Source organism: Pseudopodoces humilis, chromosome 4 (assembly GCF_049639895.1).
Source record: "Pseudopodoces humilis isolate 2021_Gansu_Grassland_sample_001 chromosome 4, ASM4963989v1, whole genome shotgun sequence".
Classification (NCBI taxonomy): Eukaryota; Metazoa; Chordata; class Aves; order Passeriformes; family Paridae; genus Pseudopodoces; species Pseudopodoces humilis.
The window spans coordinates 54,398,043-54,422,550 of record NC_142203.1 but is presented as its reverse complement, the minus strand read 5'-3'; the positions used below and the strand labels follow the sequence as shown (position 1 = coordinate 54,422,550).

The following is a 24,508-nucleotide window of genomic DNA, read 5'->3' as shown; positions in this document are numbered from 1 at the left end:
AGACCAGCAGCAGAGTGGGCAGTTCACCCCCCCGCTCCTGCTCTAGGAAGGAGCACCCAGATAGTACCCAGTTTGTTAAAAAGTCATGATTCATTGTTTTCTTAAAATGTCTTTATATACCATTTTAGAACTAATTTTGTGCTTTTAACTAATTATGAGTTCTTGCAGTTTTAGAGAGTTACTGGAGAAATTATTGCAACCCTTTAGAAAATTTAAAAAACCCCTCTTTAGAAATGTTTAGAGTAAATATTAACAGAAGGAAAAAGTTACCTTGCAATAATTAGTTTTAAAACCTAACATTAAAATATTGAATTATTTACAGCTACTAATAAAATGACCTCCCAATCAATGTTATCTACAGAAGATATTTATTGTGTAAAAAATAATTAGCTAGGAGAACTTCACTGCACAAAACAAAGTTAACAAGTTATTACCCATTTGCTTGTTTTTTCCAGAATTTTAATGAGGTAATTTCAATGTGAGTCTTTTTGCTATAAAAAACACGTGTAGCAACATATGTACTGATTTGGACTTCTGATTTTAATTAAAAGTTAGACTTGATGTTTCTGAAAATGCTACAAAAGCTGAATGGCAACTTGCCAAATCCTGTGTTGATGCAGTTTTTCTCTAGTAAAACTGCACTTTAAAAATCCTAGCAAACTTAAGCATTTACCAAACAATTCCTACTATGAATAAGTACTTCAGTAACATCTGCAGTTATTGTGAATTATTTTTAAAGCCAGATAACATGGAATTGTGATGTATTTGTTACATACTTATAATCTCCATAGTGAATCCATGTTGCTGTTATATTATGTTCAAAAGTTATATACCAAGCTTTCAGTTGCCTTTTTTGTAATAATAGAATAAGATTGAGTTATGCTTTCATTTGATATAGATTAAGTGTTAATAGAATTAAGCAAAGTTAAGTTTCACTATATTAAGTCTGAGTGTTTTCAAGTTAAGTTTTATAACTTTGGTATTCTTTTGAGGTTAAGCTTGGTTATTTCCTTCTGTCATAATTAATTTCTACTAGGGTTGAATATTGTTTAATTTAAATTGTTTCACGTTTTGCTGAAGACACTTGTTCAACCTATACTGAAAAGTATAGTTATTTTCCTAGAGAGATGAAGATAATTACGACTGAGACAGCTGTGATAGAACACTGATGAATACCTGCTTGTGGATAGAAGGGAATGGAGTCTGTGACACCCTTGATTTCATCAGGAGTTCTATTGTTTGTTGCAATCTCTGCTGTTTTTGTTTTCTATAGGTAACACAAAAGAATAGTAACTGTTATTTACTAGGAAATCTAGAAGTTTTTTACCTTATTTCATTTTCAGTCATTAAGACATGAATGTTCTGAAAATATTAATTTTTTCAGACGCTTACTACTGACATATTCATTGCATAATGTGAATTTTTGGATTTTTATGATGAGCATTATCTATAAAGTGTCATTGTATTTATAGCCAGCTTCTTATATATTTTAACATATCTTCGTGTAACTACCTCTTAGACATGTGTCATTTGAGATCTTTTTGTTTTCTAACTACAGATGCATCTTGGTAAACAAGCTATGTAGCTGTTCCTATACAGAGTTTTCTTGTTTTTCGCTCCTTTCCTTGTTTAAGAAGACTTGCTTTTGCCTAATCCAGTGTAGCTTTATTATTTTTCAGGGCTTCCAGAATTCCAAGAAAATGTATCATTGCTGAAAGTCAGCTGTTACGAGACAAACTTCAGATTAAACCAACTGCTAAATGGTTTAAATGGTCTGTTGCCTTTTGCATTTCAACAGTTTGCTGTGCTTTAAGCATCTCATAGCTGCTATTATTAAGAACCTTGTTTTGAAAATGAGTTAAGAGACATCTTTCCAGTTTAAAGCCTAGGCCCTGGCCAAGCCTTGACTTTACCTAGATAGAATCTTTGCCAGCAGATCCAGATGTTTTCTACACCAAATCAGTATTTGAGTCACTTTTGATTTGGCAACTTGACCCTATTAATGTGACAGCTGGATCAATTTTGAAGTGAGCTTGGAGAATCATTTCCGGAGGCGGTTATCCAATTCTTCACTGATTTTGTTGTTTGTCTGCAGACTATAAGATGCTGGTGCAGTGTTTCAGTAGTTAATAGTAATTCTGTATCACATATGTTATTAATAATGTTTATTATCTAACTGATTTCTGACTGCTATAGATTTTTCATTCATTATGTGTATAGTTTTGTGTTGATATTAATACGCATGATAAAAGTACATCTCACTTTTAAAAACAAAAGGAACTGATACCCTAAGACTTTGATTAATGTAGCATGTGCATTAGAAATTTAAACCAGAATTCATTTTGGATAATGAATTATTTACATCAAAAATTTAGAAAGATCATATAATCTGAATTTACAATTAAGTGTACCACAGCTAAGCCAAAATCATTTATTAGCTTTAAGGAGATAAGTGCCTATGTTTTGTTGACAGGTTCAAAAAGGTCACCTGTTCATCTGACCAGACTGTCTGCCTCTGAAAACATGAAACCCAGTGAACGGAGAAGTCACCATACAGCCTTAGTACTCCAAACAAGATCAGAAGTAGAGGTGGAAGGACACAGCTGTGTCTGAAAACTACAGTTTGCCAGCAGAAGTTTTATGTTATCATCATAATGTTGTGTCTCTACCAATTTTCTTCAGTTATTCTCTGTTTTAAGATTTGAAAGAATGTGTTGTTTGAATCTTTCTAACCACTCAGTTTCTATCCATGAACAACTAAAACAGCTGCAAAACAGGTTACATGCCCTAAAAGAAGTTGATCACCCCACTAGAAGTTGGTTAACCAGTTAAAGCATTACTAAATAGTTAAAATCTCTTGTACTAGAAGAGAGATAAATTTTTGTTACAGTATTAATAGTTATTGTGAGCTGTATGTTATCCTGTATCTGTAAAAGTCTAAAACAAATAGCATCCAAAACCTGGGTTGTGCAAAAAGAAAAAAGGGGAATTGTAGGAAAACATTTTGGCAGAGCGAAAGCATGATATGTTAGTAAAAGCCTGTCTGCACAAGCCAGCTTTCAATCCAGGCAACAATTCCAAGGGCAGTGTCCTTCAAACTCTCCTGGAACAGCAAGAATAGAGAAAAACAATGGCATTGTGTGCATGGAAAAGAATGTAAAACAATATGTATTAACCAATAGTAGCTTGTTAAGCCCTGCAAATCCTGTAGGATTGTATAAAAGTGTGCTAAAGATGGAAATAAATGATGTACACTATACCTCCATGAGGACTCAGTGAATAGTCTGAGCGGTTTTCCATTAACCAAATCTTTTAGAAGTGATTTCTGCTCTGTGATTAGCTCTGTTGAGCCCAGCCAGCTCCATTCAGGGGTCACCCCAGCCGATGCAGACGAGAGATGGGAAGATCATATGGTGTTCTGCAAAAAGTCTTTCGTGCAGGCTTCAGCGAAGGGGGCGAGTGGTGGTCTAACCACTGAATTGGGCAAAAGTTGAGGTTTTTATAGGGAAGGGGAGAATTTGAAAAGGGACCAATGGTCTGAGACTGGGATAAGATGACCAATAGTTAACAGGGAGATAACATGGGGTCCTGAGGCAGGAAGATGTCCACAGCTTAGTCACTGTGACTAGGCAGTTTTGTCTTATCTTAGGGGGGCTGATCTCCAGGGAGGATGCCTGGGCTTCCTCCACAAATAAGTTGTCCCTCTGAATTTGCTCTTTGACATACATAATAGGTTGTAAATCAGATCCTTAAAAGAATAAGCATTTTGATAAAAATAAAAAAAAATACCTACTCCTTAATTTCGAAGGCTACTTCTCAGAAGGGGCAAATTATGGGTATGAAAAATGACAGATTTCAGTATGCAGATTAGGCTGTCTCTGAAGAAGAAGAAACATAAATTGTTTGTTAAGCTTGTGCCTGCTCAGATTTAAAGTCAATTAGAAAAGGTGTCTATTTAATATTAAAAATGCAGTAATTTCTCTCTCCTTCCAGTAACAGTAGCTCCGTGCATGCTTTCAAGACAAAAAGTATTGTTTTTTTAAAGCATCACAGATCTCTAGAGGAAAGGATTTCAACATTGATTCAATTTTGGACTGATTCTTTATTAGGACAGATTTGTTTTAAAAAATGGGAATGGGAAATAACAAAGGACACAGGTACATCACTAAATTTAGTTGCTGGAAAGAAACAGAACACAGGAACCAGATTAGTTGTTTTATTGTGACCCTGATCTGCTATTTACAGCAACATTTTAATTAAAACCTTTAAAATGTTAAGTTACCAAAAGTGAGTTTGTTCAGTGGTTGATACAAGCACCACTGGAAGCATATCAAAATGCTGTGCCTTTTCTGACTTAGAAAAAAACCCTGTCTCTCTGAAGCATTGCATAGAAGGAAAGCAAAACTGCATGGTTACCTCAAAAGTTTAAAGTTTTGCAGTTAAAATGCCAAGAATCCTGCAATTCATGAGGAAGGATTTTTCTATTAGGGTCACATCCCTCTGTCCCCTATTTAAAATAAATAAATAAATAAATAAATAAATTCTTTTTCTCTAGTTTTGAAAGATGCTGTTTACATTAAATTGCAGAATTAGCTAAGGATGTCCATAAATATCCATTTCAACTCACTGCCTTTATTTGCCATGCAGCCTTTTATGCCCATAATAAGATAATTAAAAACTATACCAAAAATGTTTTTTATGGTGATAAACTTTTACATGATCTGAAATGAATTGGTAAAGAAATCCAGAACGTCACAAAAGTGCTTGACATTAAAGGTCATGGCACCAGTGCTGAACTGCTGTTGATAAGTGTGCTGAAGCGGAATCACTATTCCCTATTAAATACTGGAGTACAAATATGCAGCAAGCTCTATGCCATACTTGAAAATTCAGAGCTCAGAATAACCTAGAAGCTGTAAATGGTAAATCATCATTTCAGTAAACAGAGTTGGAAAGTAAACACGCAGGTCTATGATGAAAAAGACTGACCACTGACTGACTAAGTGAATGTTTTGCCAAAGACATTCTTGCTTCTGTCCTTCCATAAGGATGACATAGATGATACTGTTAGCATTTATGTGGATAAAGAGTTATGGATAGATTATATACTTAGTGCAGATTTAGTAAACTGGGTTGCCAAATTATTTCAAATATCATAAGGTACCATTATTTCTGTGTGGTATAATTATAGTGCATGCAGCGTGCTCTGCTCCAGCTTGCGCTCTCGTAGAATAAAGAACATCTAGAAGTATGTGTGTACTACTAAAATACTGTCAATCAATGCAAAGCAAGTTTTCCCCTTAGAAAATTCCATCTCTCTTATTGTAAATGACTTACGAATTAAGGACTAATGAATGTATAACAGAACACTGAAATAACTAAACTTCTCAAACCACTGAAAATGCTGGAGTACGGTTCATAACCACCAGGTATTGCAAATTGCTTAGTAACTTCCTTTGGTAAGTGTCTGTCATGGCATTTTTAGCAGAAATTAAGGTTTGATTTTTTTATCTACTGCTGTATTATTAAAGTCTTAGATTATCAATATCTTGAGAGTACCAGCATAGTCTAAATAGTCATAAGTGGCCAGCAAAAGATGGTATAATAAACTATTATTTTTGTTCTCAAAATACATTTGCCTTGAAAGCCCTAAACTCTTTTCCATTTTTTTTATGTTAGCCTTTGGTAGGTGTGTCTGTTTCATACATTAAATGCCACTTTTCTTAAGCTTAAAAAAAGTCACCAGAAGCTATATGATCCAATTGGTGGATAGAAACTCACTTTGAAACATGGTACCAGCCTGTTAAACATCTCTTAGAAAAAGTGTAGAGAAATATATTCTTAGACTCAAAGGAGTTAATATTTTTTTTATGTAAACTATGACTGTAAGTCAAAATTGCTTATTTTCTCACCCTGTATAACTCAGAAGAAAATCCATATTGAAAATCAGTGAAAATATCAACAATAAAGAACCCAATAGTGATACAGAACACAAAGTACAGAATTTTGAATCAAGAATACCAGTTTTGTGGAATTTCTGTTCCAAAGGGTAATTTCATTGTAAAACATTTCTTCTTTAATTTGCAATACACATAATAACAGATTATGTAACAGATGTAACAGATATATTTTCTGCTTCATTCTTATACTACATGCCCATGCCAAATAACATTCTTCCTATTTTTGTGGAAGGACATCTATCAGAACATCACAGAAAGGCTGAGAAAATGCAGAGAGTAAAAGAATATATTTGATATTTAATTCAGATGAAAATTTATGTGAAAAATACAACAAAAGTGGGAAATGTTAAAAAGGCAATGCAGCTTCGTTTAGTTGTCCTGTCCAAAAGATAAGCTTGGCAATGATTCTGTCAAGCATTTGCAATGAAACATAAAGTGAAGTAACAATGTTAGAACTCCACAGTCATAGTGGCCCCCTTTCTTATCCACCCTAACACCTAAAAACTCTCAGCAAGGCTTTTATTATTTAATGTGTCATTTACTGTAACAACCTTTCCCTGACTAATCCACTTTTCACTGAGCATCTCTTCCCAGAATGCTGTTGCTAAATTGATCTTCAGTTTTACAGCACTACATGAGCTCTCCCTTCTCCAGTACATCCCATATAAAGTGGGGCCTGTGTAATCTTATGTTTCATATTGACATATGGGACAACAGTACTAGCGAATATTAAAAAAATTAAAATGTTCCATGAAACAGATAGTACTGAATTTGTGTTGCTTGATTAATTTTGATGTTAGAGTTGTGATCTGCATTAGCTCATTCTAATTTTTTGCTGTTGGTTCATATTTGCAATCCATACTCCATAAATTTAGAGACTGAATTTTGCCTTTTGAAACATAACATTGAAATAATACATAGCAAAACAATTCCCACTGGCTTTGAAGGTTGTAATTTCTGTATGACATAAGGTAAGTTTTATCAGCTTGCTTTCTAATGACTGACTGCTTACATGAACTTTTTATAAATGACTGCTTCTAAAAACTCCTATCACAGATAGTTAAATATCTTTAAATATGTCTGTTAAAAATATGTTTCCCACGGTTGTATGCCATAGATAAAGATTCTTAAGACTTGAGTGATGTTTAATTTGAGCCTGAGTGAAAACATCATTCTCCTCTCTTTCTCTTTGTGTATGTAAACATGTGTATGTTTCTATACATTGTGCTTATATTGGCTAATTGTGTAGTGCCCAATGTGCCATAGTCTCCACCTGTGCTTTTAAATCTAGAGGTTGTTTATGCTTGCAAGAATTGGTGAGCAAATAAATGTAATATTTTGGACCCAGTTATATTACAGGATTGAGGTCAGTAAATTCCATTCCATCACTGCTTCTGAAGAAGTGTTTCCTCCAGGAATTTTGTGACAGTGTTGTCCTGGTTTGTCCAACCATAGCATTGTTTCAGTTCTATTTTGTGTAATAACTTATAAATTAACATTTAGGAATTGTTTAATTATTTTTATAGAGTTATCCAAGATTCTGTGGATTAACAGAGATTGAAGAAAAAGAAAACTAAAGTTCTACTATACATTTAAAGTTGAAGAATTAACAGCTATTTTCACTGGTAATAACATTTTCACATTTACAAAACAGTAAGCAATTGTCATTCCATATACCATTGAAATAGGTCCTCCTTCTTATTTCCTTTTAGTGCAAAAACATCTGTTATCTATGCACTTTTGAGGTCATCTGTCATCCTTTACTGTTTTAAACAACAATGCTATATATAACTTGAGTGTTTTAATTCATGTGCTTATTGCTGAAAGAAACCTGTGTTCTATAATCCTTTCCAAATTTATTATATATATTATATGACAAACATAAAATCATAGAAGTATAAGGAAATCTAATTGCTGCTTCCAGTATGTAAATCCCTCCATCTTATTCTGTCCCCACACAACTATCCAAAATGGCTTTCTAATTAAAAATGTGCTAAGTATAACAAATGTCCACATCTTTTTCTTCCATATAATGTTGCTGTTTCTGAATTTTGTTACTAGTTTTTAGCTGTGAAATAGGAGTGAAAAATAGTTCTAGCTAATAAAAAGCTCAGATTTTAAAAAACAAAGACAAGGAATTAGAACACTAAGGATTCCTGGTCTGATGTCTGAATTACATTGTGCTCAGAGAAATTTGGTGTAGTTGCTTATATTATAATTTTTATTTTCTGTAACAAAAAAACCAGTTCCTAAGGACTTAAGAATCTTTTGCAAAGAACTTTGAAGTACTTGGATGGCCAATGGCCAGGGATCCCCCCTTGTCCCCCTTTTTGTGTTACGGTACACGGCACGAGAAGCATTAACACTCAGGAACTCATTGGAGACAGTGGGATACCAAAAACCTGCCTGCATGCCCTGGGTGCCTGTGGAGGCCAGAACCATAGCTCCCCTGGTGATCTTTGTTTCTCTGCTGCTGTCAGCTGCACCCTTGCATGCCAGCAACAAGGTGGGTGGCAGTTAAATTCCTCAGGTATTTTAATATACCAGAAGTCTGCAAGTTTCACTTATCCCACATCCTAATATTATGACTCCATTAAATCCCTCAAATTATACTCAGATGTCCCAAATTATACTTAAATACCACAACAGTGATGTGATTGTAATTACTGAACTAATGGGCTTGGTGAGAGTGCCAGGCTTCATATCAGTAATAAATTGAAATAACAAAATATGTAACTTACAATTATTTATTTCAATAACAACAATATATGACTCATAAATTGTGTAAGGAAAAGTATACCAATAGCTACAACACTGAGGAAAAGACTGATTTTACTCAGCAATTTAGGAAATTAAAGGACAATATCAAAATTTATAATTTTTATTCTTCAAGCATTTTCTGACAAAAAAAGCCTTCAGAGAATTTTCTGTAGGGGCTCTTGCTCTCAGGAGCACTGCACATGTCATTCCTAGGGCAAAGGAAAGAGCTGATGATCCTCTCACTGCACTTCATCTGCAGAACTACAGGGGTGGCTTCAAATAAGAAGCTGTCAGAAGTTTCCCCATGTTTGATGGAGCCAGTGCCAGTTGACTGCAAGACGAACCCACTGCTGGTTAAGGCAGATCCATCAGCAAAGCTGTGAGCATTTCTGGGATAACATATTATAGACGGGGGGGAAAAATAGGCACACCCACAGCAAAAGGATAAATTCAGATTTGGTTTATTTGCCTCTATCCTGCTCTGCTTTGATTTGCCATAAATGAAACCAATTTCCCCAACTTTCTTATCAGAGAGAAAATATCAGAGTTTCATGTCTAAGTTTCACTTGTCTACAAGAGGACAGAAGAGGAAAAAGACACTTAATCCCTTGGAGGAACTATAATCTTTCCGGAGCTCAGGGCTCTGGACTGCAAGAAAGGGTGCTGCTTATCTAGACATAAATTTCTGCAAGTCAAGAGTGGGACGTGAAGAATTTACAAAATATTTGCAGCACACCAATTTTGAGAACACTGCCCCCTCAATTTACTGGTGTGTGTGTGTAACAAGCAGCCTGGGAAGGAAGCAAGATTTACTTTTGCCTAATATTAGGCAGGAAAGCAGTAAAACAGGCTCTGTTTTGCCCTATCTGGGACCTAAGTAGTAAAACAAGTGGGAAGGCCACTAGTGTGAAAAAGTAATTCTGTTAGTGCTAGTCTCCCAGCCTTTTGAGACTAACGTCTCATTTCTACAAGGGAGCTGGGAGAAAGAAAAAAGGAATTCTGCATTAAATGTTTGCTAGGGAATTGCTGGTGGGGTGTCCCCATCAATTCCCCTGAAAAACGTCCTGTTTCTCCAAGTTTCAGGGAATGACTGTTGAGGTGAGAGGCTGGTCAGCTCAAAGGAGGGAAAACATCAAGAGACAGCATTAGGCATTAGACAGTTTATAAAGGGGGCTGGATGAAAGCTTCCACTTGGAGAGAAAGCTTTGGAGCTGCCTCTCCACTGAACGACTGGCAGGCTCTTGCTCCTCTCGGAGCTGGAGCAGAGCCAGGGGCAGGATCCTTCTGCTTCTGCAGTGCAGACAATGTGCTACGGGCCCTTTGACAGAGCCAGGCTCCCGTTCAGCTGGAGGCACCTTACAGAGAAGCACGGAGAAGACCCAGAGCTCTCCCTGCACTGCTTTGCCCTGTCCAGAGGTCTAGCGAGAAATGGCCCAGTGGGCAGATCCTCAGGGCAACCTTGCAGCAGCAGAAGTAAAAGAGGCCAAGGTGCCCCATCCCTGTTTGTGTCCCCTGGGTCCCCTGGGTCCCCTGGGCATGGAATGTTGGGCTGTGCCCATAGCAACTGTCGTCGTTGTCTCCCACTCCTGTGGCCGTTGGTGGAACACTGGTGCTGGACCAGCGGTGGAGCAGCAGCTGCAGGATCTGCTCCTGGGCTGCCTCTGACCAGCCACCTTCTAGCCTCAGTGCCAGATCTGGCCTCTGGATAGACATCCTGATCTCGTCTGCCAGCAGGCATCCCCACAGTACTTTGGGGCTGTCAAAGGTAAGAAAATCCCCGTTTGCCCCCAAACCACTAAGAGAACGGCAGGAGGCTCCACTTGGCTGTCCCACCAACCACGACAGACACGGTCTGTGGTCACTTTCCCCAGATGAGGTGACGCACGAAAGCGGGGTCCAGCTTCCGTAGGAATAAGGATGCCTCCAGTGGAAATACAGAGCTTTCCATAGAGGACATCGAGAACTGTCACCGTGCAGTTTCACATTCTCATCCCCCAAGGAGATTTTCTGATTAAAAGTCCTCCTTGCTACCCACTGGAGTCCTAAAACTATCTTGTGGTGACCCTTAAACAAACTGGTCATTACTGAGGAGTTCAGGGCTTCAGTGGCGATAAAAGTCCTGTATCAGGCCCTGGCTCTGCTCGCGCCTCCTGCAAAGCTTTAAAAACCAGAATGTTGGGACTTCTCCTCTGGGATCCCTGCTGTTCAAGGCATGGAAGCAGTTGGCCAGGCTTGTCCTCCAGTACATGGCTTTCACTTACAAAAATGGTCTGGTTTCAGCGATTCTTATATACTTACATACTTTCATCATTGACAGTGACATTAGATTTTAGTATCTTTCTAGATTGTTTTTTTCCACCTGCTTTGCATCTCTCTAGATGAATGATAGAGGATAGATCCTCCTATCTCTATAGAGATACTGGGATCAGTTTGTCTATCTTTTTCAATGCCTGTAGGGCTGGCTCTGCCTCATGGTCAGAGGCAGCTGTGAAATGCCGTCTGGAGTGGTCCTTCTCAACAACACAGTCACAGTATGGCAGAACTTTCTGGGTTGGAAGGCACCCAGAAAGTCGAGTCTGGCTCCTGGCCCTGCCCAGGACAGCCTCAAGAATCACACCCTGTGCCCAAGAGCAGTGGCCAAACCGTTTCTCAGCTCTGTCAGGCCTGGTGCTGTGACCCCTTCCGTGGGGAGGCTGTGCCAGTGCCCAACCACCCTCTGGCTGAAGAACCTGTTCCTCCTATCCAAGCTAAGCCTTCCCTGGCACAACTTCCGTGCCATCCTCTTGGGTCTTCTCACTGGCCCCAAGACTGAAGGCAAGCCTGAAGGCAAGACTGCCTGTCCTTCAGTCTTGCCCTCTTGAGGACACCGCAGGCTGCCACAGGCTCCTGCCTCGCAAGTTCCACGTGAAAAACCCAGCAAGTGCACCAAATTGAGGGGAGCTGGGACGCAGGAGCTTGTGCTTTGCAATGATGAGGATGAGAAGGAAGGCTACCGACACATCTTGGCTGAATTCTTTTTATCTGGGCCATTGTTTTGCTCTCTTCCAGGTGGAAAGGAGAGGCACAATGAAAAGGAGAGCAAGAGCCCCCACTGGACCGTGAGTTTTGCCCTAGGGATTAAAGAGCGGCAAACTTGAGGAATGGCGAGGAGGAGAACTGTCATTTCACAGCTGGGCTGGGATTGCTTCAAGCCTGTCCGTGCCATGTGTCTCTTGACCACTTGCCTTTCTTCCCTCCACTCCCTTTGCCCTTTAGACACATCAGGGTTGGCAGTGACTTTCAGGCTGAGCTCCCCGAGCTGCAGACCAGACCACCGAGTGAGGATGAAGAGCATGCATCCCTGGTCTGGAAGCCTTTGGAGGAAGATGACTCGGACATGGGAAAACCTGACAGAGGTAGCTGTCAAGCTTTTCTTCCACCCCTGAGACACCTCGGTGTGTAAAATGCTCCTTCTTGTTGGTAAAAGGCAGCTTTCGGCATGCTCTGCATCTCTCCTTGTCTCACCCATCTTCTCCCATGGGAGCTTTAGAGGCAAGGAGAATGCTCCATTCTTGCAGCAGAGCGGGAAAAAGAACAACTTTCCGGCTCTCCATACCGGTCAGGGGCATTGGCCACTGGAAGAGGAGAGATTGGGCCCTGCTTCTTATTCCAAAGGCTGCTTTCAAGGGAGAGCCAGCACTACGTGGGCCCTTGGTTCAGCTGCCCCTTTCTTTGCTATCCTTTCCATGCTCTCCAACCGCTTGGCTGTCTTCAGCTCTTGTGCTTTCCTTCTCCCTTGTATTGCAACCTTTCCCCTTTCTTGCCTCAAGCCTGACTTTCACTGGGGTTTTGTTGTGCTTGCAGTAAGACAACTGTTGGACATGGCCAGCGCCCGTGGCGTTTCCGGGCCAGCGGCTAACCTGGAGCTGGCCCTGCACTGCCTGCACCAGGCACGCGGCAGCCTTCCGGTAAGAAGCGGCTGTTTGGGTGCCGACAAGAGCGGACAGGGAATTACTAAGGCCTGGGCGCTGGGATAGCCTCTCCTGGCTGCTCTTTGAAGAAGTGGGGGCTAACAAGAAGTGGAGAACTTGCTGCCTGCTGTGTCTCCTCCAGCTACAGCAGGGGTGAGCCCAAATGGCTTGAGCAGGGACAGTATCTCTGCTGGAGGCGCTGGTGGGAGCTCCCACAGCCTGCTCCCTTGTCCATCTCCCGCACATCTGTGTGGTCTAACACATTCTGCGGGGAATTGAGGGGAAATCCCCACAAGCCTCAGTGGGCGGAGGCAATTCTGGCTTCAGGAGAAGCATTGAGTTGGTGAGCAACATGCCACGCTTGGGGAGCAGGATCAAAGGGTTGGGCAGAAAAAAGGAAGGTTTGGGAGCAAAGCCCAGTGTTGAACCCACATGAGATCCAGTGGGCTCAATCCCTGAAGAGGCAAAGTAGCTGAAAGGTAGCATTGACGGTTTTTTGGCTCCTTTCTATGGCGGGGAAGCTAAAGCCTTTTTCCCTTGGATCTTGCAGGAGGCTCTGGAGATGTTGCTCTCAGGGGGGCCTCCCACACCTCAAGGCCACCCCTTGGCTGATTATCATTACGCAGGTAACCGAAGCACAGCTTGTGCCTTCACTGACAGATACTGCCGTCCCCTTAATTGCCATGGCAAGCATTTCTGCTCAAACAAATGACGCCACCACAAGGCCTCCTCTTGCCTGGGGCAGGGGAAAGCAGCAGCATCTCCCCCTTCAGCTTGCCTTGGAGTTTTCCCTGGTTTTTTGTTGTTTTTTTTTCCCCTGGGGAATGCCTGCTCTTGTCTCCGTTACTTCCCAAGGGAGCAGACATGTACGCAGGTGAATGGTGGATGGCGCCAATTTTGTTTTGGCAGCCAGTGGGATCTACTCCAAGTGGATGGAGGCATCAATTTACCTGCTGCTTTTCTTGCCAGACTCTGACAAATGGACACCTGAGGAGAAGGAGTCCTTCGAAAAGGCTTTTCACACCTATGGCAAGGATTTCCATCTCATCCAGAAGCAGGTAAAGCCATAGGACATTTTTTACCCTAGCTCCTGATCATCAGGAGGAAATGTTGATTATTTCTGCTACCAAATACTGGAATCCAGTCTCTCTCTCTCTTCTCAAATCCCAAAAATAATAACATAATAATGAAACGGGATATCAAAGGCCTGCAAGAAAGGGCTGATTCTGCCTCAAAGGCCCTTTCCTCCAAGCTCTTTCCGAAGACAAAGGCTTCTTCTGTCAGATTTGGTCTCCTAGGTGCGCTGATGCTTTCGCAACACATTGTGCTGGGAGAGCGGGAGTGAATGGGGGAAAGAAAAACTCTGCTACACGGATTTGTTGTTGATCTCTGCATCGCATGTGTTCCCACATAGCGTAATACACTGTATACTACATTGCATAATGCCTCTTTTACACCCTATTTATTTCATTTTACACCCTGCTCAGTTTACGCCGTGATTTTGCTTCCTAGGTGACTCCAGAACTCTGCTTTTTCTCCAATGCACCCTACAGGACGGCCATTTTAGAGTCCTTCTTTTTCTCTTCCCAACAGATTCAGAGCAAGACTGTGGCACAGTGTGTGGACTACTACTACACCTGGAAAAAAGAATATAAACTTGCCAAAAGTCTTGCTCAGGTGAGTGGGAAGAAAACCAAGACAAGCCCGGAGGGTGGAGAAGCTGGGAGAAGGGGACAAAACCTGCTGGCAAGCCTGTGAGACACTGCTCTGCCAGGATCACATTGTCCCATACACTGGAAAGGCGCAGCAGATGCTGCCCAGGCCTTGCTTGTGCTGCTGCTCTTAAATACAGAATTCTGGAGCATAACTTTGACCCGAGAAAGCTGCACTGTCACCAAACTGGGCTTGGGCGCTCTACTCACTGCTTCCTCAAGAGCTGGTACCCTCGCTGATTCCAATCAGATCCTTCATTCCCCACTGCTTGCCAACATCAGTAATCGTGGCTGCGCTCGTGGAGATTCTGCAGATGTTCAGGGACCTTTTGTAGCATCCCAGTGGACTCCCCAAAAAGGAGCTACCGGTGCTGTGGCTCTGCTAATACTTTCCTTACTGACAAACCAGAATTTGCTTCATAAAGAGAGAGAGAGAGAGAGAGAGAGAGAGAGAGAGAGAGAGAGAGAGGGAAAGAGATTGGTTTGGGCAGTAGAAACTGGGTAGCCGTGTGTCTTTATGAATTTGGCTGAATTTAAAAGTCATTCCCTAGGCAGGGAGGAAAACTAGGGGTAAATAGATGCTAGGCAGAGAGGTACAATTAAGAAATGGAGAACTCTAGATAGGCACGTATTGATGCCACCCCTTCAGGCAGTAGAAAGGAGGCGTTTTTTTCCTCCAAGTGCTGTGTTTGCATTCCGCTGCAGCCTGCCCCCAAATCCAGCTGTTTTCCCAGCTCTTTAGGCTTGGGAGGAATTTGCTTAGGCCAATGGATTTTGGCGCTGGATGCTCTGATTTCCAGCTGTCTGAGAGGAAGGAAAAATTGATAAGGATTCTTTGATTTCCAGACTGTGAGCGAACCAAAGAGGAGCAAAAGCCCTCCCAGAAAGGAGAATGGGGAGACAGGGAAGAGAAGCCGCAAGAGGGCCCGCAACGCCGAGTGTCCCTGCTGCCAAGCGCCCCAGCCACCCCACTCGGCGGGAGGCCCCTTTCCCTGCGGGCAGTGCAAACGGTGCGCAAGTTCTACCTCTTTCTGCTCAAAGCCTGCGCCTTTGGACTAAGACAGGCTGACCGTCTTCAAAGGCACCACAGGGGAAGCCGAGGGCACTTGCAGGATCGCCTCTCGCCACCGTGCAAAGCCTTACAAGCCACTTTCAACCCAAAGAGCTTAGTTAAACCCCCAGCATTCACAGGGAAACCTTGCCGTGCCCCACCAAGACACAATTCGTACACAAGTAGGAATAGGGAGACCAAAGCTTGCTTTGATGGTGCTGATCAAATCAAAAATAAGATGAAGCAAAACGTTTGAAGGAACTGCAACAAGAAAGATCAGATTTATGCTTCTGATCAATTTACAGAGGTGCCACAGCCAGAAAAGACAGAAATTCACGGAGAAATGGAAATCTTGGAGCTTGGCTTAATGGTGTGTATTGAATTAACAATGGATGGTTTGTTTCCTGTCTTCCAGGGTGTTTGAAACCATCAAGGAAAGGAACGCACATAGGAGAAGTCTTCGCCCACGGAAGGAAGCAGGGCCTCTCCCCAAGAAGAAAAGACCCAATTAACCCTGCTGCTTTTCTGGGCCTAACAAGAATTATCTGTCCCATGGGTCTAGATAGAAATCAGATTGGTTTTTCAGTTGTTCATTAGGATTGTTTCTTCTTCTATTTAGTTGGCTAGGTAGACATTTCTCAATTTGTTACTTCAGATTCATTAACTTTCTTAAAGGTTTATTAGGATTATTAGATTATTATTGTGATTAGATTATTTGATTAATAGATTATTAGGTTATTAGGTTATGATATTATTATTGTTAGATTATTAGATTCGATTATTAGCTTATTAGATTATTATTGTTAGATTATTATCGGTCAATGAAAGAGGTTTGGTGTTGCTCATTAAGCTCCATCTTTTGTAAGTATCTTGTTTTCATTAAGACAAAATCTGTCTTTCTCATTAAAGCAAAGTTTGTTCCATTTTGTCTTTTTGTCTGTATGAAATCACTCAAGCAACGTCTGTCACATTTGTTTGGTGTTGCAGACACGGTATTTGCCCTGAGAAGAATCTGGGCACGTGCATCCTCCCACAGGCCCAGCCCCTTCCACAGCTGGCAGGACTTCCAAAGGTGTGTCCCCGTTCTGCCAATGAAATAATGATGGGCTTTCATCCTTGCATTCCTAAAAATCTCAGCTTGGAATGAAAAGGGAGCCTTTGTTGAATTCAATGAATTGGATCTATATGAGTGGGCTTGTCTCATTATACTTGGAGGGGATAAAAGCTGGCGGTTTTAGTACTTTTGGTCGCCAAGCAACATCGCTTTGTTCCATTTTGCTGGACAGATGGACTTGGCCACCTTCAAGGACTTTTCCAACCTCTGCGATTCTATAAAGCTAACATCCACATGCACTACCAAGCAACCCGCAGCTCACTTTCAGTTTCCCTTTCAAAGACCAGCCTCCCGCTCTGGGCCTCGACCAACCTCCTTAGAGCAAGCAAAGCGGGAGTGAACATTGTCCTCTCACTTCTCACAGCTTTGGTATTTGCACCAAAGCAGCAGGAAACTCGCTCCTTTATCGAGCCCAGCAAATGGCATGGCCTGGCAAGGTCTTGGTAGCAGGGGCTGGGGAGAAATGGAGAGGAGACGAGGGAGGGGGGAACTACCGGGCTGGTTCTGGGATGCTGACGCAAGCCTGCTCTTGTCTGACGGAGCCGATGCAGGTGGGATTTGGAGCCTCCAAAGCATCTGCTTTGCAGTGGGCCTTGTTACAGCTGCCCCCTGGGTTTGCTGCCCTGAGAGTGTGTGTGTGTGTGTGTGTGTGTGTGTGTGTGTGTGTGTGTGTGTGTGCAACAAGCAGGCTGGGAAGGAAGCAAGATTTGCTTTTGCCTAACATTAGGCAGGAAAGCAGTAAAACAGGCTCTGTTTTGCCCTATCTGGGACCTAAGTAGTAAAACAAGTGGGAAGGCCACTAGTGTGAAAAAGTAATTCTGTTAGTGCTAGTCTCCCAGCCTTTTGAGACTAACGTCTCATTTCTACAAGGGAGCTGGGAGAAAGAAAAAAGGAATTCTGCATTAAATGTTTGCTAGGGAATTGCTGGTGGGGTGTCCCCATCAATTCCCCTGAAAAACGTCCTGTTTCTCCAAGTTTCAGGGAATGACTGTTGAGGTGAGAGGCTGGTCAGCTCAAAGGAGGGAAAACATCAAGAGACAGCATTAGGCATTAGACAGTTTATAAAGGGGGCTGGATGAAAGCTTCCACTTGGAGAGAAAGCTTTGGAGCTGCCTCTCCACTGAACGACTGGCAGGCTCTTGCTCCTCTTGGAGCTGGAGCAGAGCCAGGGGCAGGATCCTTCTGCTTCTGCAGTGCAGACAATGTGCTACGGGCCCTTTGACAGAGCCAGGCTCCCGTTCAGCTGGAGGCACCTTACAGAGAAGCACGGAGAAGACCCAGAGCTCTCCCTGCACTGCTTTGCCCTGTCCAGAGGTCTAGCGAGAAATGGCCCAGTGGGCAGATCCTCAGGGCAACCTTGCAGCAGCAGAAGTAAAAGAGGCCAAGGTGCCCCATCCCTGTTTGTGTCCCCTGGGTCCCCTGGGTCCCCTGGGCATGGAATGTTGGGCTGTGCCCATAGCAACTGTCGTCGTTGTCTCCCACTCCTGTGGCCGTTGGTGGAACACTGGTGCTGGACCAGCGGTGGAGCAGCAGCTGCAGGATCTGCTCCTGGGCTGCCTCTGACCAGCCACCTTCTAGCCTCAGTGCCAGATCTGGCCTCTGGATAGACATCCTGATCTCGTCTGCCAGCAGGCATCCCCACAGTACTTTGGGGCTGTCAAAGGTAAGAAAATCCCCGTTTGCCCCCAAACCACTAAGAGAACGGCAGGAGGCTCCACTTGGCTGTCCCACCAACCACGACAGACACGGTCTGTGGTCACTTTCCCCAGATGAGGTGACGCACGAAAGCGGGGTCCAGCTTCTGTAGGAATAAGGATGCCTCCAGTGGAAATACAGAGCTTTCCATAGAGGACATCGAGAACTGTCACCGTGCAGTTTCACATTCTCATCCCCCAAGGAGATTTTCTGATTAAAAGTCCTCCTTGCTACCCACTGGAGTCCTAAAACTATCTTGTGGTGACCCTTAAACAAACTGGTCATTACTGAGGAGTTCAGGGCTTCAGTGGCGATAAAAGTCCTGTATCAGGCCCTGGCTCTGCTCGCGCCTCCTGCAAAGCTTTAAAAACCAGAATGTTGGGACTTCTCCTCTGGGATCCCTGCTGTTCAAGGCATGGAAGCAGTTGGCCAGGCTTGTCCTCCAGTACATGGCTTTCACTTACAAAAATGGTCTGGTTTCAGCGATTCTTATATACTTACATACTTTCATCATTGACAGTGACATTAGATTTTAGTATCTTTCTAGATTGTTTTTTTCCACCTGCTTTGCATCTCTCTAGATGAATGATAGAGGATAGATCCTCCTATCTCTATAGAGATACTGGGATCAGTTTGTCTATCTTTTTCAATGCCTGTAGGGCTGGCTCTGCCTCATGGTCAGAGGCAGCTGTGAAATGCCGTCTGGAGTGGTCCTTCTCAACAACACAGTCACAGTATGGCAGAACTTTCTGGGTTGGAAGGCACCCAGAAAGTCGAGTCTGGCTCCTGGCCCTGCCCAGGACAGCCTCAAGAATCACACCCTGTGCCCAAGAGCAGTGGCCAAACCGTTTCTCAGCTCTGTCAGGCCTGGTGCTGTGACCCCTTCCGTGGGGAGGCTGTGCCAGTGCCCAACCACCCTCTGGCTGAAGAACCTGTTCCTCCTATCCAAGCTAAGCCTTCCCTGGCACAACTTCCGTGCCATCCTCTTGGGTCTTCTCACTGGCCCCAAGACCGAAGGCAAGCCTGAAGGCAAGACTGCCTGTCCTTCAGTCTTGCCCTCTTGAGGACACCGCAGGCTGCCACAGGCTCCCGCCTCGCAAGTTCCACGTGAAAAACCCAGCAAGTGCACCAAATTGAGGGGAGCTGGGACGCAGGAGCTTGTGCTTTGCAATGATGAGGATGAGAAGGAAGGCTACCGACACATCTTGGCTGAATTCTTTTTATCTGGGCCATTGTTTTGCTCTCTTCCAGGTGGAAAGGAGAGGCACAATGAAAAGGAGAGCAAGAGCCCCCACTGGACCGTGAGTTTTGCCCTAGGGATTAAAGAGCGGCAAACTTGAGGAATGGCGAGGAGGAGAACTGTCATTTCACAGCTGGGCTGGGATTGCTTCAAGCCTGTCCGTGCCATGTGTCTCTTGACCACTTGCCTTTCTTCCCTCCACTCCCTTTGCCCTTTAGACACATCAGGGTTGGCAGTGACTTTCAGGCTGAGCTCCCCGAGCTGCAGACCAGACCACCGAGTGAGGATGAAGAGCATGCATCCCTGGTCTGGAAGCCTTTGGAGGAAGATGACTCGGACATGGGAAAACCTGACAGAGGTAGCTGTCAAGCTTTTCTTCCACCCCTGAGACACCTCGGTGTGTAAAATGCTCCTTCTTGTTGGTAAAAGGCAGCTTTCGGCATGCTCTGCATCTCTCCTTGTCTCACCCATCTTCTCCCATGGGAGCTTTAGAGGCAAGGAGAATGCTCCATTCTTGCAGCAGAGCGGGAAAAAGAACAACTTTCCGGCTCTCCATACCGGTCAGGGGCATTGGCCACTGGAAGAGGAGAGATTGGGCCCTGCTTCTTATTCCAAAGGCTGCTTTCAAGGGAGAGCCAGCACTACGTGGGCCCTTGGTTCAGCTGCCCCTTTCTTTGCTATCCTTTCCATGCTCTCCAACCGCTTGGCTGTCTTCAGCTCTTGTGCTTTCCTTCTCCCTTGTATTGCAACCTTTCCCCTTTCTTGCCTCAAGCCTGACTTTCACTGGGGTTTTGTTGTGCTTGCAGTAAGACAACTGTTGGACATGGCCAGCGCCCGTGGCGTTTCCGGGCCAGCGGCTAACCTGGAGCTGGCCCTGCACTGCCTGCACCAGGCACGCGGCAGCCTTCCGGTAAGAAGCGGCTGTTTGGGTGCCGACAAGAGCGGACAGGGAATTACTAAGGCCTGGGCGCTGGGATAGCCTCTCCTGGCTGCTCTTTGAAGAAGTGGGGGCTAACAAGAAGTGGAGAACTTGCTGCCTGCTGTGTCTCCTCCAGCTACAGCAGGGGTGAGCCCAAATGGCTTGAGCAGGGACAGTATCTCTGCTGGAGGCGCTGGTGGGAGCTCCCACAGCCTGCTCCCTTGTCCATCTCCCGCACATCTGTGTGGTCTAACACATTCTGCGGGGAATTGAGGGGAAATCCCCACAAGCCTCAGTGGGCGGAGGCAATTCTGGCTTCAGGAGAAGCATTGAGTTGGTGAGCAACATGCCACTCTTGGGGAGCAGGATCAAAGGGTTGGGCAGTAAAAAGGAAGGCTGGGGAGCAAACCCCAGTGTTGAACCCATATGAGATCCAGTGGACTGAATCCCTGAAGAGGCAAAGTAGCTGAAAGGTAGCGTTGATGGTTCTTTGGCTCTTTCCTACGGTGGGGAAGCTGAAGCCTTTGTCCCTTTGATCTTGCAGGAGGCTCTGGACATGTTGCTCCCAGGGGGGCCTCCCACACCTCAAGGCCACCCCTTGGCTGATTATCATTACGCAGGTAAGCGAAGCACAGCTTGTTCCTTCACTGACAGATACTGCCGTCCCCTTAATTGCCATGGCAAGCATTTGTGCTCAAACAAATAACGCCAACACAAGGCCTCCTCTTGCCTGGGGCAAGGGAAAGCAGCAGCATCTCCCCCTTCAGCTTTCCTTGGAGTTTTCCGTGGGCTTTTTGTTTTTTTTTTTTTTTTTCCCTGGGGAATGCCTGCTCTTGTCTTCATTACTTTCCAAGGGAGCAGACATGGACGCAGGTGAAAGGTGGATGGCGCCAATTTGGTTTTGGCAGCCAGTGGGATCTAGTCCAAGTGGATGGAGGCACCAATTTACCTGCTGCTTTTTTTGCCAGACTCTGACATATGGACACCTGAGGAGAAGGAGTCCTTCGAAAAGGCTTTTCACACCTATGGCAAGGATTTTCATCTCATCCAGAAGCAGGTAAAGCCATAGGACATTTTTTACCCTAGCTCCTGATCATCAGGAGGAAATGTTGATTATTTCTGCTACCAAATACTGGAATCCAGTCTCTCTCTCTCTTCTCAAATCCCAAAAATAATAACATAATAATGAAACGGGATATCAAAGGCCTGCAAGAAAGGGCTGATTCTGCCTCAAAGGCCCTTTCCTCCAAGCTCTTTCCGAAGACAAAGGCTTCTTCTGTCAGATTTGGTCTCCTAGGTGCGCTGATGCTTTCGCAACACATTGTGCTGGGAGAGCGGGAGTGAATGGGGGAAAGAAAAACTCTGCTACACGGATTTGTTGTTGATCTCTGCATCGCATGTGTTCCCACATAGCGTAATACACTGTATACTACATTGCATAATGCCTCTTTTACACCCTATTTATTTCATTTTACACCCTGCTCAGTTTACGCCGTGATTTTGCTTCCTAGGTGACTCCAGAACTCTGCTTTTTCTCCAATGCACCCTACAGGACGGCCATTTTAGAGTCCTTCTTTTTCTCTTCCCAACAGATTCAGAGCAAGACTGTGGCACAGTGTGTGGACTACTACTACACCTGGAAAAAAGAATATAAACTTGCCAAAAGTCTTGCTCAGGTGAGTGGGAAGAAAACCAAGACAAGCCCGGAGGGTGGAGAAACTGGGAGAAGGGGACAAAACCTGCTGGCAAGCCTGTGAGACACTGCTCTGCCAGGATCACATTGTCCCATACACTGGAAAGGCGCAGCAGATGCTGCCCAGGCCTTGCTTGTGCTGCTGCTCTTAAATACAGAATTCTGGAGCATAACTTTGACCCAAGAAAGCTGCACTGTCACCAAACTGGGCTTGGGCGCTCTACTCACTGCTTCCTCAAGAGCTGGTACCCTCGCTGATTCCAATCAGATCCTTCATTCCCCACTGCTTGCCAACATCAGTAATCGTGGCTGCGCTCGTGGAGATTCTGCAGATGTTCAGGGACCTTTTGTAGCATCCCAGTGGACTCCCCAAAAAGGAGCTACCGGTGCTGTGGCTCTGCTAATACTTTCCTTACTGACAAACCAGAATTTGCTTCATAAAGAGAGAGAGAGAGAGAGAGAGAGAGAGAGAGAGAGAGAGAGAGGGAAAGAGATTGGTTTGGGCAGTAGAAACTGGGTAGCCGTGTGTCTTTATGAATTTGGCTGAATTTAAAAGTCATTCCCTAGGCAGGGAGGAAAACTAGGGGTAAATAGATGCTAGGCAGAGAGGTACAATTAAGAAATGGAGAACTCTAGATAGGCACGTATTGATGCCACCCCTTCAGGCAGTAGAAAGGAGGCGTTTTTTTCCTCCAAGTGCTGTGTTTGCATTCCGCTGCAGCCTGCCCCCAAATCCAGCTGTTTTCCCAGCTCTTTAGGCTTGGGAGGAATTTGCTTAGGCCAATGGATTTTGGCGCTGGATGCTCTGATTTCCAGCTGTCTGAGAGGAAGGAAAAATTGATAAGGATTCTTTGATTTCCAGACTGTGAGCGAACCAAAGAGGAGCAAAAGCCCTCCCAGAAAGGAGAATGGGGAGACAGGGAAGAGAAGCCGCAAGAGGGCCCGCAACGCCGAGTGTCCCTGCTGCCAAGCGCCCCAGCCACCCCACTCGGCGGGAGGCCCCTTTCCCTGCGGGCAGTGCAAACGGTGCGCAAGTTCTACCTCTTTCTGCTCAAAGCCTGCGCCTTTGGACTAAGACAGGCTGACCGTCTTCAAAGGCACCACAGGGGAAGCCGAGGGCACTTGCAGGATCGCCTCTCGCCACCGTGCAAAGCCTTACAAGCCACTTTCAACCCAAAGAGCTTAGTTAAACCCCCAGCATTCACAGGGAAACCTTGCCGTGCCCCACCAAGACACAATTCGTACACAAGTAGGAATAGGGAGACCAAAGCTTGCTTTGATGGTGCTGATCAAATCAAAAATAAGATGAAGCAAAACGTTTGAAGGAACTGCAACAAGAAAGATCAGATTTATGCTTCTGATCAATTTACAGAGGTGCCACAGCCAGAAAAGACAGAAATTCACGGAGAAATGGAAATCTTGGAGCTTGGCTTAATGGTGTGTATTGAATTAACAATGGATGGTTTGTTTCCTGTCTTCCAGGGTGTTTGAAACCATCAAGGAAAGGAACGCACATAGGAGAAGTCTTCGCCCACGGAAGGAAGCAGGGCCTCTCCCCAAGAAGAAAAGACCCAATTAACCCTGCTGCTTTTCTGGGCCTAACAAGAATTATCTGTCCCATGGGTCTAGATAGAAATCAGATTGGTTTTTCAGTTGTTCATTAGGATTGTTTCTTCTTCTATTTAGTTGGCTAGGTAGACATTTCTCAATTTGTTACTTCAGATTCATTAACTTTCTTAAAGGTTTATTAGGATTATTAGATTATTATTGTGATTAGATTATTTGATTAATAGATTATTAGGTTATTAGGTTATGATATTATTATTGTTAGATTATTAGATTCGATTATTAGCTTATTAGATTATTATTGTTAGATTATTATCGGTCAATGAAAGAGGTTTGGTGTTGCTCATTAAGCTCCATCTTTTGTAAGTATCTTGTTTTCATTAAGACAAAATCTGTCTTTCTCATTAAAGCAAAGTTTGTTCCATTTTGTCTTTTTGTCTGTATGAAATCACTCAAGCAACGTCTGTCACATTTGTTTGGTGTTGCAGACACGGTATTTGCCCTGAGAAGAATCTGGGCACGTGCATCCTCCCACAGGCCCAGCCCCTTCCACAGCTGGCAGGACTTCCAAAGGTGTGTCCCCGTTCTGCCAATGAAATAATGATGGGCTTTCGTCCTTGCATTCCTAAAAATCTCAGCTTGGAATGAAAAGGGAGCCTTTGTTGAATTCAATGAATTGGATCTATATGAGTGGGCTTGTCTCATTATACTTGGAGGGGATAAAAGCTGGCGGTTTTAGTACTTTTGGTCGCCAAGCAACATCGCTTTGTTCCATTTTGCTGGACAGATGGACTTGGCCACCTTCAAGGACTTTTCCAACCTCTGCGATTCTATGAAGCTAACATCCA

General features: G+C 43.9%; 2 protein-coding genes across 2 annotated transcripts; both read left to right on the top strand.

The window, feature by feature from the left end:
- The first annotated feature begins 11,687 nt into the window (after nucleotides 1-11,687).
- On the top strand, nucleotides 11,688-15,945 carry LOC148184510 (zinc finger protein 541-like). The gene is made up of 8 exons (XM_088054019.1): nucleotides 11,688-11,818; nucleotides 11,976-12,154; nucleotides 12,564-12,667; nucleotides 13,221-13,296; nucleotides 13,640-13,728; nucleotides 14,264-14,347; nucleotides 15,229-15,392; nucleotides 15,849-15,945. The coding sequence occupies exons 1-8, from the start codon at nucleotides 11,688-11,690 to the stop codon at nucleotides 15,943-15,945; spliced, it is 924 nt and encodes a 307-aa protein (XP_087910145.1).
- A 3,467-nt stretch (nucleotides 15,946-19,412) lies between these two features.
- Nucleotides 19,413-23,673, top strand: LOC148184509 (zinc finger protein 541-like). Its single transcript, XM_088054020.1, has 8 exons — nucleotides 19,413-19,543; nucleotides 19,701-19,879; nucleotides 20,289-20,392; nucleotides 20,946-21,021; nucleotides 21,370-21,458; nucleotides 21,994-22,077; nucleotides 22,957-23,120; nucleotides 23,577-23,673. The coding sequence occupies exons 1-8, from the start codon at nucleotides 19,413-19,415 to the stop codon at nucleotides 23,671-23,673; spliced, it is 924 nt and encodes a 307-aa protein (XP_087910146.1).
- The last annotated feature ends 835 nt before the right edge of the window (nucleotides 23,674-24,508 follow it).

What these genes read in the sequence shown, in the direction of transcription:
- LOC148184509 (XM_088054020.1), top strand. Translation starts at nt 19,413, where the DNA reads ATGATGAGGATGAGAAGGAAGGCTACCGACACATCTTGGCTGAATTCT. An exon ending in TCCACCCCTGAGACACCTCG is followed by an intron (nt 19,880 to 20,288) that starts GTGTGTAAAATG and finishes TTGTGCTTGCAG; the next exon opens with TAAGACAACTGTTGGACATG. An exon ending in CCCTGCGGGCAGTGCAAACG is followed by an intron (nt 23,121 to 23,576) that starts GTGCGCAAGTTC and finishes CCTGTCTTCCAG; the next exon opens with GGTGTTTGAAACCATCAAGG.
- LOC148184510 (XM_088054019.1), top strand. Translation starts at nt 11,688, where the DNA reads ATGATGAGGATGAGAAGGAAGGCTACCGACACATCTTGGCTGAATTCT. An exon ending in AGGCACGCGGCAGCCTTCCG is followed by an intron (nt 12,668 to 13,220) that starts GTAAGAAGCGGC and finishes TGGATCTTGCAG; the next exon opens with GAGGCTCTGGAGATGTTGCT. An exon ending in TTGCCAAAAGTCTTGCTCAG is followed by an intron (nt 14,348 to 15,228) that starts GTGAGTGGGAAG and finishes TTTGATTTCCAG; the next exon opens with ACTGTGAGCGAACCAAAGAG.